The 13,206-nt window shown below is 35.6% G+C and overlaps 2 protein-coding genes across 4 annotated transcripts; one reads left to right on the top strand and one right to left on the bottom strand.

Annotated features, from left to right (window-relative positions):
- Positions 1 to 1,606: 1,606 nt before the first annotated feature.
- Positions 1,607 to 11,968, bottom strand: LOC120071283 (ATP/DNA binding protein). Of its 3 annotated transcripts, none has more exons than XM_039023471.2 (4): positions 11,753 to 11,968; positions 11,423 to 11,633; positions 5,689 to 10,440; positions 1,607 to 1,836 (listed from the first exon to the last, which is right to left on the bottom strand). In XM_039023471.2, the coding sequence occupies exons 1-3, from the start codon at positions 11,915 to 11,917 to the stop codon at positions 5,693 to 5,695; spliced, it is 5,124 nt and encodes a 1,707-aa protein (XP_038879399.1). In that variant the 5' UTR covers positions 11,918 to 11,968; the 3' UTR covers positions 1,607 to 1,836; positions 5,689 to 5,692. The 3 variants fall into 3 exon arrangements, with proteins under 3 accessions (XP_038879399.1, XP_038879400.1, XP_038879398.1); XM_039023472.2 differs by lacking the exon at positions 1,607 to 1,836 and adding an exon at positions 4,088 to 4,664; XM_039023470.2 differs by lacking the exon at positions 1,607 to 1,836 and having other exon boundaries at positions 5,576 to 10,440.
- LOC120071284 (nuclear polyadenylated RNA-binding protein) lies at positions 4,320 to 7,831 on the top strand. The gene is made up of 3 exons (XM_039023473.2): positions 4,320 to 4,893; positions 4,983 to 5,077; positions 5,149 to 7,831. Exons 1-3 carry the CDS (start codon positions 4,320 to 4,322, stop codon positions 5,326 to 5,328), a joined length of 849 nt encoding a protein of 282 aa, XP_038879401.2. The 3' UTR covers positions 5,329 to 7,831.
- Positions 11,969 to 13,206: the final 1,238 nt, after the last annotated feature.

Below are 13,206 nucleotides of genomic sequence, written 5' to 3' on the forward strand. Positions count from 1 at the left end.
ATTTAGAAAGGCAGTCTTGAAATCTATTTACCAAATCTCATAGTCATAATATGAGGCAATGGACATGAGGATCCGAATAGACTTAAGCATGGCAACAGGTGAGAAAATCTCCTCATAGTCAACTCCTTCAACTTGGGTATAACCCTTTGCCACTAGTCTAGCCTTGAAGGTTTGCACTTTCCTAACAGCATCCCATTTTCTCTTGTAGATCTATTTGCAACCTATAGGTTTAACCCCATCAAGTAGATTAACAAGATCCCAAACCGAATTGAAGTACATTGACTCCATTTCGATATCCATAGCTTTGATCCACTCATCTTTGTCAATATTCTCAATTGCCTTCTTCTAATACAATGAATTCTCAACATCTCCGTCAGTTATCATAGTTAGGATTTCTATTAAACTTATATAACAAATAGGTGGGTTCGCAACCCTCACACTGCGTCGAGGTTCCCTCAACACTTAAGGTGGATTTGACATACTAGATGATCTAACTTTAACAACTCTTGTTGAAGTGTTGGGTTCTTCAACAACTCTTGTTGAAGGTTCAGTAGATTCCTTGGAAAGTTCATTTAACACAACCTTACTGCGGGGTTTGTGCTCCCTTATGTGGTCTTCTTCCAAAAAAATAGTGTTTGTCAATACAAACACTTATTTTCCTTAGGGTCGAAGAAGTAACCACCTCTTGTGCCTTTGGGGTAGCTTACAAATAGACATAGTTTTGAACGAGGTTCTAGTTTCTTAGGATTTGCCTCAAGTACATGTGTTGGGCAACCCCAAATTTTGAAATGATATAAACTAGCTTTACAAGCATTCCATAATTCCAAAGGTGTTCTAGTAACACTTTTGGATGGAATATAATTCAAAATGTATGTTGTAGTTTGTACTGTAAAACCCCAAAACGAATTAGGTAAGGAAGTGTAACTCATCATATACTCAACCATGTCTAACAGGGTTCGATTTCTCCTTTCTGATACACCATTCTGTTGAGTTGTACCAGGTGCTGAGAGTTGGGATACAATTCCATCTTCTGTCAAATAATTCTGGAATGTTCGATCCAAAAACTCTCCACCTCGATCAGATTGAAATGTCTTAACTGTTCTATTTAATGGATTTTTAACTTCAGCCTTGAATTCTTTGAACTTTTCAAAAGATTCATACTTATGTTGCATTAATAAACATACTCATATCTTCAATAATTATAAGTAAAAATGATGAAATATTCAAAACCTCCCATTGTTTTAACATTCAAAGGACTACATAGGTCTGAATGTACCAGCTCTAGAGGTTCTTTGGCCCTATGCCCTTTTCCAGTAAAGGGTCTTTTAGTCATTTTGCCTTCAAGGCATGACTCACACACACATAAAGATTTTTTTTTTCTTAACTCGCTTAGAGGTCCATTCTTCACCAACCTCTCAATTCTATTGAGATTGATGTGTCATAATCTCAAGTGCTAAAGTTGGGAATTTTCTTTAGGAAAAAGTTTAAGTCTTTTATGTTGAGTTACAGCAGTTTTAACCTTTCAGTATTATGGAGGAATTTAGTTGCTAACGCCCTTAGCACATATAAATTATTTTTCAGTTCAGCTGAATAAATATTGGCACAATTCTTTGAAATAAACACTTTATTTATAGAGAAATTTATACAATAATTTTGTTCTAATAAACATTTTACAGAAATTAAGTTCATTTTCAAACCAGGAACTATATATACATTTTCTAGCAAAATATATCTATTTTGTAAAGTTAACTGGAGACCTCCCACTGCCACAGCTGAGATGACGTGTCCAGTTCCAACCCTCTCCCCAGCTTCCAGTTGCCGCCAGGAATTAATTCCCTAAAATGAAGAACAAACATGGTTAGTAGAACCTGGATTAATTATCCAGGCTGAATCATCATTCTCCACTAAATAGGTTTCTAGAAAAATGAAGTATCATATACCCATTTTCCTCCCACTAAGTATTTTACCTAGGGTTAATTAACTTAGAAAAATTTGGTTACTGATTTTAACTAAGTGATTGTTTAATTTGCCCAAAAATAACACTTGTCTTTGTATAGTTAAACAATTTTGATTAAGATCGGTTAAACTCTTTAACAAACTTCAATCAAACGTACATGCTTGTTACAAATCTATCTAATTCACCTTTCCAAGTAAGTTTCCAGGTAGGGGTGTTATGCTTCCGTCAACTTAAATACCTCAGCCTAGACAAAACTAGCCGTAGACAAAAGGTCCCTTATAGATATATTTGTTACAAAGTTAATCTTTTATTAAGAATCAATTTAATCCTATTAAACCAATTAAAAGATTAAACTTAAAAATTCTAATCTCATTAGAAAAGTGATCTTAGGTCTATATTATTCATATTTTAAAACTATTTTAAAAAATGAATTTAACCTAAGATTTGCATGCAATTTTGATTTGTTGATTTTAATTTCTAATTCCATCTTTGTTATCAGAATTATAAGCAAATGAAATATATTAAAACCATACATTGCAAGTAAAGCATGCTTAGGTAATTTTATAACAATTATAAATTACCCTAAAGTGGTGGTATGCTTTATGCAATTTCATTTCATTAATAACATACATAACAATTATATACTAAAGTAATGAAATTATCAATAACATACTGTAAACATACATACATAATAAATATTATAACTCTTATAATATAAATGATGCATGTATATGTTCTTAATACATGCATGTATATATTATAACATTTATACTGTATGATGCATGAGCATGCTATAAAATTAAATCATGCATCTAAACATATATTATAACAATTATAATATAAATGATGCATGAAATTAAATGCATTACCTATGGTGGGATTTTATACTATATGACATACAATATGACATATAATAATAAAATAATTATACATCACATGCATAATTTAAAGGCAATTAATGGACCATGATTAGACACCTAAAACAAATAAAAAACAAACTAATACAAAATAAAAGTAAGCCAATTCTAAATAAGTTTGGAAAGTATTTATAAAGCAAGAAACAAATAATATGACAAAGATCTTGTTCAGATTTTGAATATCTAACATCTGGTTCAGATTTTGTAATACTATGTCAGGAAAACAAATAACAAGACAAAGATATTTATGATAAGATATACACATTATATTTGAATTCTAATATATACATGAATTACGAGTCTCAATAAATAAAAGTATTATTCCATAATTGGAAGGCCAATTGTAAAACCCAAACCAAAACAAAAGGATGATTTAGAGTTTGGTGTTTCAAGTTTAGAAGTTAAAAAGTTATTGCGAGATAAAAAATAATACCTAAAAAACTATTTAGAACATGTCTAAACTCATCTTAAATCTCCTAAAATACTTATAAAAATGATTTGGAGTTGGACGTTTCAAGTTCGGAAGTTGGAAAGTTGTTGTAAGATGTTACAAGATTAAAAAAAAAACATTACCTAAAATACAATCTAAAAGATTTCTATACCCACCCTAAATCACCTAAAACACATATAATAATGATTTGTGGTTGGATATTTCTAATTTGAAAGTTGAAAAGTTGTTTCGAGATATTGCAATATGTTTGCAAAATTTAAAAATTACTTAAAACAAGTATAAAAAGATTGATTTAGGATTCAACGTTCAGGTTCAAGAGAAAAAAAAATTAACCTAACATTACTCAACATCGACATAAGAATAAGAGTAGAGGGGCCAAAAAAAATTTATAACAATAAAAAGAAATCATAAAATTTTACCTCAAAAAGATTGAAGTTGAAAGAATGTTGAAGTTGTTAACAATCTTAGGGCATGACAAGATTGAAAAAAAATGAAAGAAAAGACAAAGAAGAATAGGAAGTAATGAGATTTGAGGGAAAAGAGAATAAAAAGTTAGAATCTTTCATCTAAAGGTAATATGAACGTAAATATTAGGGTTATACTTATAATAAAAGAATGAAATGGAAGAACAGGTGTGGACAGTTGGAAATGTTGTGTGGCCTCTAATTTTGGGAAATTGAGAACAGAAAAAGGAAAATGTGGTTGAATATCCAGAAGGAAAGATAACAAAGTATCTAGAAGTAGTTAATGGGGGAAGGATCACAGGAGAATGGAAGAAGAGGTGGCATTTCAAGCTCATTTACACCTTAATATTATTATTTTTTGGTTTTATTATTAACTATTTTTAACGCATCTAATTTTCTACCAACAGACTGTCACAATGCTACATGTCCTATTCTTGTTTCAAAAACAGTTGTGAATTCTCTTTCAAATTCTCTACGCTTTCTTCCATCTCATCTCATTCCTTTTCTTTTTTGTGTGTGTTTGTGTGGCAATGGGGTGTGGAAACTCCAAGCTTAATCCGGAAGGAGAATTGATTCCTTCAAGGATTCGCCCACTTCTTGTGCGCAGTAAATTTTTGGAGTTGAGGAGACGTAAGAATGGAACCAATCTAAGAGATGGAACGCTGTCAAAGAAAGTGCTTCTGAAAGATGGAGAATCAGAAGAAGAGAACTCCATGCTTGTTGATAACAGGAAGAGCATGAGTTGTTCACATGAGGAAACCACAAATTGCTTGGCCTCACAACATGAACACACCAACATTGTCCATAAGGATGAGCAGTCTAACAATGCAACCATAGATGGTGATCAAACCAAACACCTCTTGGCGGAAGAGCCTCTGCCACAAGTACAAATGAAAACTATTCACCCTGATGACACTCCTGATCTTGTACTCAAACAACACAAAACCATGGACGAACATAAATGTATCCAACAAGGAGATGAAAACAAGAAAGAAGGAGAAGAGGGAAGGCCTGAAAACGAAGAGAATCGAGGCTTCATCTGTCCTGGATCTCCCAGTTTCAGAGTTTATTTTGTTGAAGAAACACAAGATGACAAAGCAAATGGTAAACTAAAAACAAAACAGAACTTTGAAGCTAAATATCGAAATCATTGTGTATTATGACCAACACAGTAGCATATACATATTGTTCAGTTGAAATGAAAGATGCAGGTATTGAAGATGTCTCACACAAGAAGTCGCCAAGTCATGAGAGCGTTGAGAGCGCCACTAGTGCAAAATCTGCCGAGGTGGGTTAGAAGATTTGATGTTTGGGATTTTTGTTGTGTTTCTCTCATTGATTTTGATTTCACTTGAACAGGACCAGGAGAACAAGGTGATGAAGAAAGGGAAAAAAGGAACGACTTTCAATAGAGTCATCAGTAAAAAAAGACCAGTTGGCGTTGGAGTGAAGAATCTGTTGAATGTTAAATCTTGCTATCATTTAAGTTGTTCGGGAAATGACAGAGCCAATCTTCTAGCTAGAAAAGCCGAAGCTTAAGATTTTCCTAGCAATGGAAGGGATAGTTTGTATCCCTCCTTTCTCCATTTCAAGGGGTTGGAGAACGGAGGTTTCATGCTGATTTTTTAGGTCATTAGTCCCTCAATGTGATCAAACCCATCATATTTATATAGGTAGAATTTGTACCTATAATGTAATATGAATTCATTCATTTCAAACCCCTTGTTAATTCATCAACCATCTCTTTAACATCAATACCAGAAAACGTTGTGACACATCCACTATATACACGTTTTTAAGCATTTTCCATAACACCACAAATAGTCTCCACCACAGATACACAAAAAAATTCCACATAAAAACACAAGGAAATTAAAAGATGCAGAATTAAAAGTTCACCTAATTAATTGGATTGCTCACTGAAAGCAGAAGAGAGGAAGTGCTCATCCTCCTCCAAGATTTCCAGATTCTTGGATTTCAGTATGAAACTAACAGCTCCATCATCAAAATTCAAAACAAATGCCAACTTGATGAGCTCAGATAATGCACATATATAATCATTGTACTCCCAAAGGACACCTTCAGATATGACCTCAGAAAAGTAGGTAGCATACTCTATTATCTCCTTATGTCCACCTGACATTACCATTTTCCGAGTGAACAGCTTTGAACTCTCCCTTTCCCAACGTATCAATTGGGTTGCATTAGCACTGATGATCTTCCCTGAAGTTAGGGATAAACTGTAGTTTATCATGACAGGTTCTCCAGTCTCAAGAACAGTAAGATTGAGGAGACATTGAACAATTTCATGCCTCTTCGCTGCTTCAATTTTCTTACCAGGGTCTGCTAAGAAACCAAGAATGATCCGGATCAGCTCTTTTCCAATTGAAATGTCAGTTGGATTCACTTGCTTGAGATTGACCCCGTCAACGATTGCTGACTCCACCCTCCGAACAGACTCAGAGATATTCTGAACCCCGATATTCTTATAAACTTCCAATAACCTTGTCCGAGACAAGGAAAGTGAGTTTGGTTGAGGATACCATACAAAAATCGGAAGAGGAGACATTCGTTCAAATAAATCCTTCAGTTGTAGATCATCGCCAATAAAAATGTCACGCTTATCAAACAAAGAAACTCCATCTAAGCCAGAAATTGCAGGCACCTTGACAATTGCATCACTGAAAGCTCGCTCGGTTTTTGAATTGAAGTGCTTGGTAACATATTTCCAAAACTTAAAGCACTTGTCATCAGAAAGTCTATCTTGATTACTTTCCCAACTTTTCCACAGTTTGCAGTAGTCTTCAGTGGAAGGATTGGATCTTACTTTAAAGGCTTTGGAAAAGAACACGAGTAATTCTTGTTCATAGTATCTCTCAAGAACTGTCAACTGCAAGCCAAAAAGATTCTCCTTGTCAAAAAGCACACAATTTTCTGGGTTGATCCACAGTCCATTAGCATCTCCAACAGGTACCCAAATCCTTGCAGCAGCTTCAGTGTCTGGCTCCCAATTGAATGCACTCAAATACGTATACATTCGTACAATAGTAGAGATCTGGCCCTGAGAGTCTAGAAATCTTGAAACTAGTTGACATCCATGGTCCAAGTCAACTACAACCCCGATCTCTTTGAGCTCCCTTGTATACAACTTGATGTCAAATGTGTAGAATTGTTCATCAATGAATGGCCCATCCGTCGGCTTCAGATAAGAATCCCACTCATGAACGAAGAGCAAACTCTCTTTTGGAGACCTATAACCATAAGCGGTCTTCAACCATTTCCGAGATACCTTTCCAGAAAAATCGTCTGGCAAGGAAAGATTCTTCTCCAGCAGAGTTCGGATGCAGTTCAAAAGTGAATGGACATTTTCAGAAGTAATTTTAGTAGGATCTTGTGGAAGATAAAGCCCAGCAGCAACCATATGAGCACCATCTTTAAAGTCAGTAATAACACCCATACTCTTCAACTCTTTTTTGTATTTGTGAATTTGGTCTCCATAGTAGTTTTTACTATCATCGACAAAAGGGAGAAGAGTAATTGCAGATATAGATTTCCAACTTGGACCATACAATATGCAATCTTTAGGAGACCTGTAATCACCGAGTCGAGTCCGCAACCACTTCAACTCATGAATGCACTTCTTAAGATCTGAAGGAAACTTTTTAGTTGAATATTTTAGCTGTTTGTAGCTTGACAGAAACGATATTGCACTTTCCTTTGTCAGGGAGTTTGCAGCCGCTCTTTGCCTGAACACTTGAGAAAATGTCTTGACTGCTTCTTCAAAATCAACCACCACTCCCATATTTTTCAATTCCTTCTGGAAAACCAAAATACGGCTTCCATAGAAATCACAATCAACCACTGGGAAACCAGTGAAAACCTGTAGAATGCAACCCCAAGAAGGATCCGACAAGTAACATTCACCAGGATATTTGTAGCCTTGATTTGTCTTGACGCATTTCACACTTTTGAATGTGTTAACAAGAACACCTGATCTGAGTTTCAACATAAAGGAAAGAATCAACAAAAATGCCTCAGCCCCAAGACAAGTTAATTGAGAAGGTGGCTTCAAATTGTCCACAACAAGTTGGGAAACTTTGTGGAAGTCAACCACGACGCCAAGTAATTTAAGTTCTTCCCGGAACAAAAGTATCTCATCGCCATAGTAATCCTCGTCAATAAAAGGGATGTTGCTCAGAAGTGAAGCCGTCGCCCATTCCTTATTGTACAATACTGATCCAACTGGAGAAGTATAACCACGACGTGTCTTGAGCCATGTCCCTTCTCTTATGCTTGCAATAAAGCCTTCAACAGGATATTGATTTTTCAAAAACCGGATGAATTTTAACATGGAGAAGACATTTTCTCTCGTCAAACTTGATAAAGTCGCCACTGACATGAGGTGATTCCCAATAAATTTTAAAACTTCGTCATACTCAAACATGACACCAACAGTTTTCAGCTCCTGAGAATAGCCTTTTAACTCATTACCATAGAATCGGTGATCAATTTGGGGGATGTCCACCAGAACTGACCCACGTTGCAAAACATTTGACCATGACGAGGAGATGTCAAAAGACTGAGATGGTGACCTATAGCCAGAAGATCCATTCAAAGTAGTTCTTAGCCAGCAACCTTCCTTTATGCATTTCAAAAACTTGGAAGGAATAGTTTTCAAGCAACGAATCCAATTCAATAGCAAAAGCACATTCTGGACAGTGAGTGGTGAAGAAAAAACTGAAATTTCTATATTTGGGGGAGAAATAGAAGGAATATCAGAAGCACCGATATGAGTCTTGAGAAAATGTATTAACTGTTCTTTAGTCATAGTTTCACCTGCAAAATAGACTGGGCAGATGTAGTCAGCTCCCAACTCAACATAGCCATAATTTTGCCAAGGATTTGAATCAAGCAATTGTGCCCATTTGCTAACACCTGCTGGGATGAGAAGCTCCTGCCTATTTTTAATCACACCACCATATGTGTCTACTACAGGCATAGCACCACACAGAGACTGAACCTCCATATCCGTCAGATAACGCTTTGATGATGAGTGGCAAAGGAAGTGAAGATAGGTTATTATGTTTTTTGGGTTATTCCCAAGAGAATAGACAAGGAGCTTTGCAAATTGAAATACGGTGATGGTATCGACTTTAACCTGGTCCCGAAGCCATTGCAACAACATGTCCTTATTCCTAGGACATGATTGGATGGACTTATGCGTGCTTTCCGGCATAAAAGAACAGTTGGAAACAGATCTGAATTCCATGTTCGATTTACTAAGCCAAGATAGATGATGGCTATGTTGAGCAAGACACACCTTTCTTCCACCATTCCCCGTGGACTCATTTAAACTGCAGAGGGAAACTTTCCCATCAAGACCAACATATCTTATAAGTGGCACGTTCTTCATGCTTGAAACATGAAATCTTGAACTCCAATTTTCTGCAACAAACTGTAGAAGCTCCAAATAAAGATCGTCAGACACACCCTCCACAATGTTGGTACCCCGTAAGCACTTTGCATACCATTCATCATCGACTAGTTTCACGCCAAGGAAACTGAGGACCTGATCGTATTCCTTCGTATCGAGTGAGAAACTTAAGATGTGCTTTCCATGGGACGCTAGATTAAGCAAACTCACCCCTTGAGTGTGTGCCTTCATTAAGATATTCCAAAAGGTGGGCAAAATTCTACCCACTTCGCAAGGTTTATGAAAGAACCTCTGCTTCAAGAATGAATGACTTGGAACAATATTTTGTTGGAGCAACTTTTCCTTGATTAAGTCCCTCACAACATTCAAGTTATCATAGGAAGAAGAAATGGTGGGCAAGAAGTTGAACATAAGAGCCAAAGAAGACAAGGGAGCTTCATTCGAATTTTTCACCAATGAAACGAAAGCATTGACAAAAGCAGAGGGAACACAGTCGAGAATGCCTTGATTCCATTTGTTATCGAGAAGAATAGTTTCTCTGGATGATGATAAAACAAAGTCTGCCTGAATTATAAAGGGAAAGTCAGTTATCATCTCGGTGGGAAGGAAAGCGTAGACCCCAGGGGACTTAACTCCTCTGTTGAGACGTTCTCCATTTGGAAAAGCCAATATGATAACCAATTCCTCCACTCCCCTCCTCCGCTCCACTCTGTTTTCTTCCTTCACTGGAAACTTCTGCTTCCACATGTAGTAGGAGCATTGGGAATCCATTTTTCCACCCACATTTTCCTCGGAAGAGAGATGGAGAGTGTAGGACTCAGCATCAATGTTCTTCCTCGACACGAAGTTTGTCTCACTTGAAATAGCAATTGCATTTACAGTATTGGACTTGGGATCCTCATTCACTTCCCTCACCGAAAGTTGCTTAATTTTGGTAAGGAACAATAGAACTTCTGGGTGAATGCTTGAAAGCTGCTGCTTCACAGCTTTGATCTTCTCGGCCTTCAACGGCAAGACTATTGTGGTTGTTGGCAGTATAGACTGTCGACCGTAAATTTCCTTGATGGTAGAAAGAATTGGATTCTCTTCAACCCACTCAGGAACAACGAACCCAACCCCACAATGTGGACAAGGCTGTTCATGGAAGCGTATCTGATATCCATTGCTGAATATGTAAGGCTGCGAAGTAATCAGAAAAACACTTTTGAATCCAATTCCTGCACACCAAACAACGAAACCACAATCAATATCAAGAATTGATCAATTTGATGGCACCATTCTAAACTCTGTGCAACCAAACCACAATGCGTAAACATCCCAAACTTATGAATTCAGGGGACTTCTAAATTGTATAACACACCACACAGGTTTAGCTTAGCATCATTAACTCATTGAAATATCGATATTGATGAAGATATTGAGATCAAAACTACATATATAACAGTGAATAATCAAATAATGAATGGAATTTATAAAAATTCGTTTTGTTTTGGGGGGTTAAATTGCATGTTCAACCATGAACTCTCTTTAGAAAAAAAAAAAAACATTAAATTTCAGGTTTCAGTATTTAAAAGTTGCTATGTTTAATAAGTAGAAATATTCATGATTGAGTTCGGGTTGAACTGATATGCCTTTTAGACCAAATTCAATTATTAAAGTTGTATATTTCTTCAACCCAATAAGATAATAAGGCAATCAAATATAAACCATCAATTTATTGGACTTTGAATTTATAAAGTCATTTATTTATTTTGAGAAAAAGTAAAAGGTCAATATCTAAATATTTAAAAATCATACCAAATATCAACCTTATGCTAGGTTTTATTATATCTCCCCAAACGAATTTCAAAATGAAAGGATAACAATAAGAATAAAAGTAAATCAAAGTCTAGAGACGTAATTCAACCTATCAATGATTAGAGTGCAGGGTGAGGGAATCAAACCTCAAACACGAAGTTGATAATAGGAACATAATGTCAGTTGAGTTATGTTATTGGTGGTAAAATATCTATTATTTATTTTAAAACAAGAAACTAAGATTAAACGTAATTTTAATTAATAATATAAAAAGATTAGCATTTAAAGACAAAAAAAAAAAAATGTTACTGGAAAATAAAATAAATAATAAATATATGCATGTTACTTATACAATGGCATTAAGTATAAATAAACAAATAAATAAATTTAAGGGTGGGGTACCTTTCTCGCCAATATAACCGCGTTCCCGGTTGTTCTTTTTAGTGGAGCGGCCAACGCTGCAAATGGAATCGATATTTTTAGAAGAAAAGCCAATCTCGTTGTTGAAAATCAAAAGTGTGGTAGCAGCTCCACTTGCGGTGACGTCTCGTGATGTTAGAATGAACTCCAGCGAGGGTTTTACGGAGGTGGAATACTCGTTATCTTCAGCATTCTAAAGAAAATAAACATATTACATTCATTACATATATATATATATATATTATGAAATGATCAGAATAATAGTAATCCAATGCGCTTCCTAATTCGTAATTGATAGATCATAGTACGCACCTGAATAAGCTCCATGAGAAAGTGAACGTCCTTGGTGTAAAGCTCCGCAGAAAGGTTCCTGACAGCCTGATGGAGATCCTCTGTTAAGGGATTCGCCGGACCTCCTATCGAAAACTTGCTTCGCCTTATGTCTTCAATGTGCTGTTTAGGGGAAGGGGAAGCCATCTCAATTCTCAATCTCAATAATTCCACCAAATTAGTGAATGAAGAAGAATAAGAGAAAAGTAGCAGTACTACTTATAAAACAAACGATGTTCGAAAACTTGGTCACGAAGCATTTCCTTTTCCATACACTTTTTTTTCTTTTATACATGGTACGGATTGACGCCGATTGGACCAGGTCTTTGGCGTCTTGGAAATGACTGGGAAGGTCAATCGTTAGTTGTTTTCTTTCGCTTCTGACCCCATCAACTACACTCCCAATGAAGGATATTTCGAAAATGCCCTCAGCATGAGTTCTTACAGGCACTTAAACCCAATTCCTTGTCGGGTCATTGTTTTTTTCCTATTAAGCATGGGTGGTGACTCGTCCATAAAAGAACACAATTCAGCAGAAGGCCGAGGACTCCTTGCCGCTGAAGAAGATAAGGCAGAGAGGCAAGAGTTTTTTCTTCCGCGTTTTAGTGTCACAGCGTGGGATTATTTGAAAAAGGGTAATACTTAAAATCTATTTTAAGATACACCCATTCGTCTCTAATCACTCATATATAATAAAATAATAATAATTAAAATATTGTAAAAAACAGATAAAAATAGTTTGACACATGTCACCTTGTGTTATGACAATTTTGTCGGATGCATAAAGATACATGTTTCTAAGGGAGGTTTTATTGAAATATTGTAGTTTTGAGAAATGTTTAGAGAATTAGGATAGCTTGAAAACTATTTAGAGATATATTGTAGTTTGGCAGACTCGAGAAAGAGAGAGAGGACTAAGTTGAGTTTTCAAAACTCGGCGATAAAGATTATAGTGAGATCTTGTGTTGAAAACTCGACCTACATATGTCGAGTTTTCAACACTCAACGCACAATCACATCTCATCTGTCCGTCAAACTTCAATTGGGTTGAGTTTTGAAAACTTGACCTACAATTTTTTAAACCACACCATAAGCTTCCCATATCACAATTTTCCATCCACCTTGCTCACTGCCTTCCGTTGCTCTTTATGGTCGTCTTCTTCTTCTAATACTTCTCAAAATTTTGCTCTCTTCTCTTTTAAGAATTTATAGAAAATCACTCTCCCTTTTTTATTCTTTGTCTCTTAGATCATCTTTTCATTCTTCTTCTTCCAAGAATTATTACTAAATCCTCTTAGGTTTGTATATTTCCTCTATAAAATTTTAATTTTTGAAAAATAATTATAAATTTTCTTCCTGTTATCATATTATTATATTTCTTTTATAATTTTTGTTGCTATTTAGGAAAGAGGGAACAAAAAAGCTACAAACTTCCA

This window comes from Benincasa hispida, chromosome 2 (genome assembly GCF_027475165.1).
Source record: "Benincasa hispida cultivar pf3 chromosome 2, pf3_genome.v1.1, whole genome shotgun sequence".
NCBI lineage: Eukaryota > Viridiplantae > Streptophyta > Magnoliopsida > Cucurbitales > Cucurbitaceae > Benincasa > Benincasa hispida.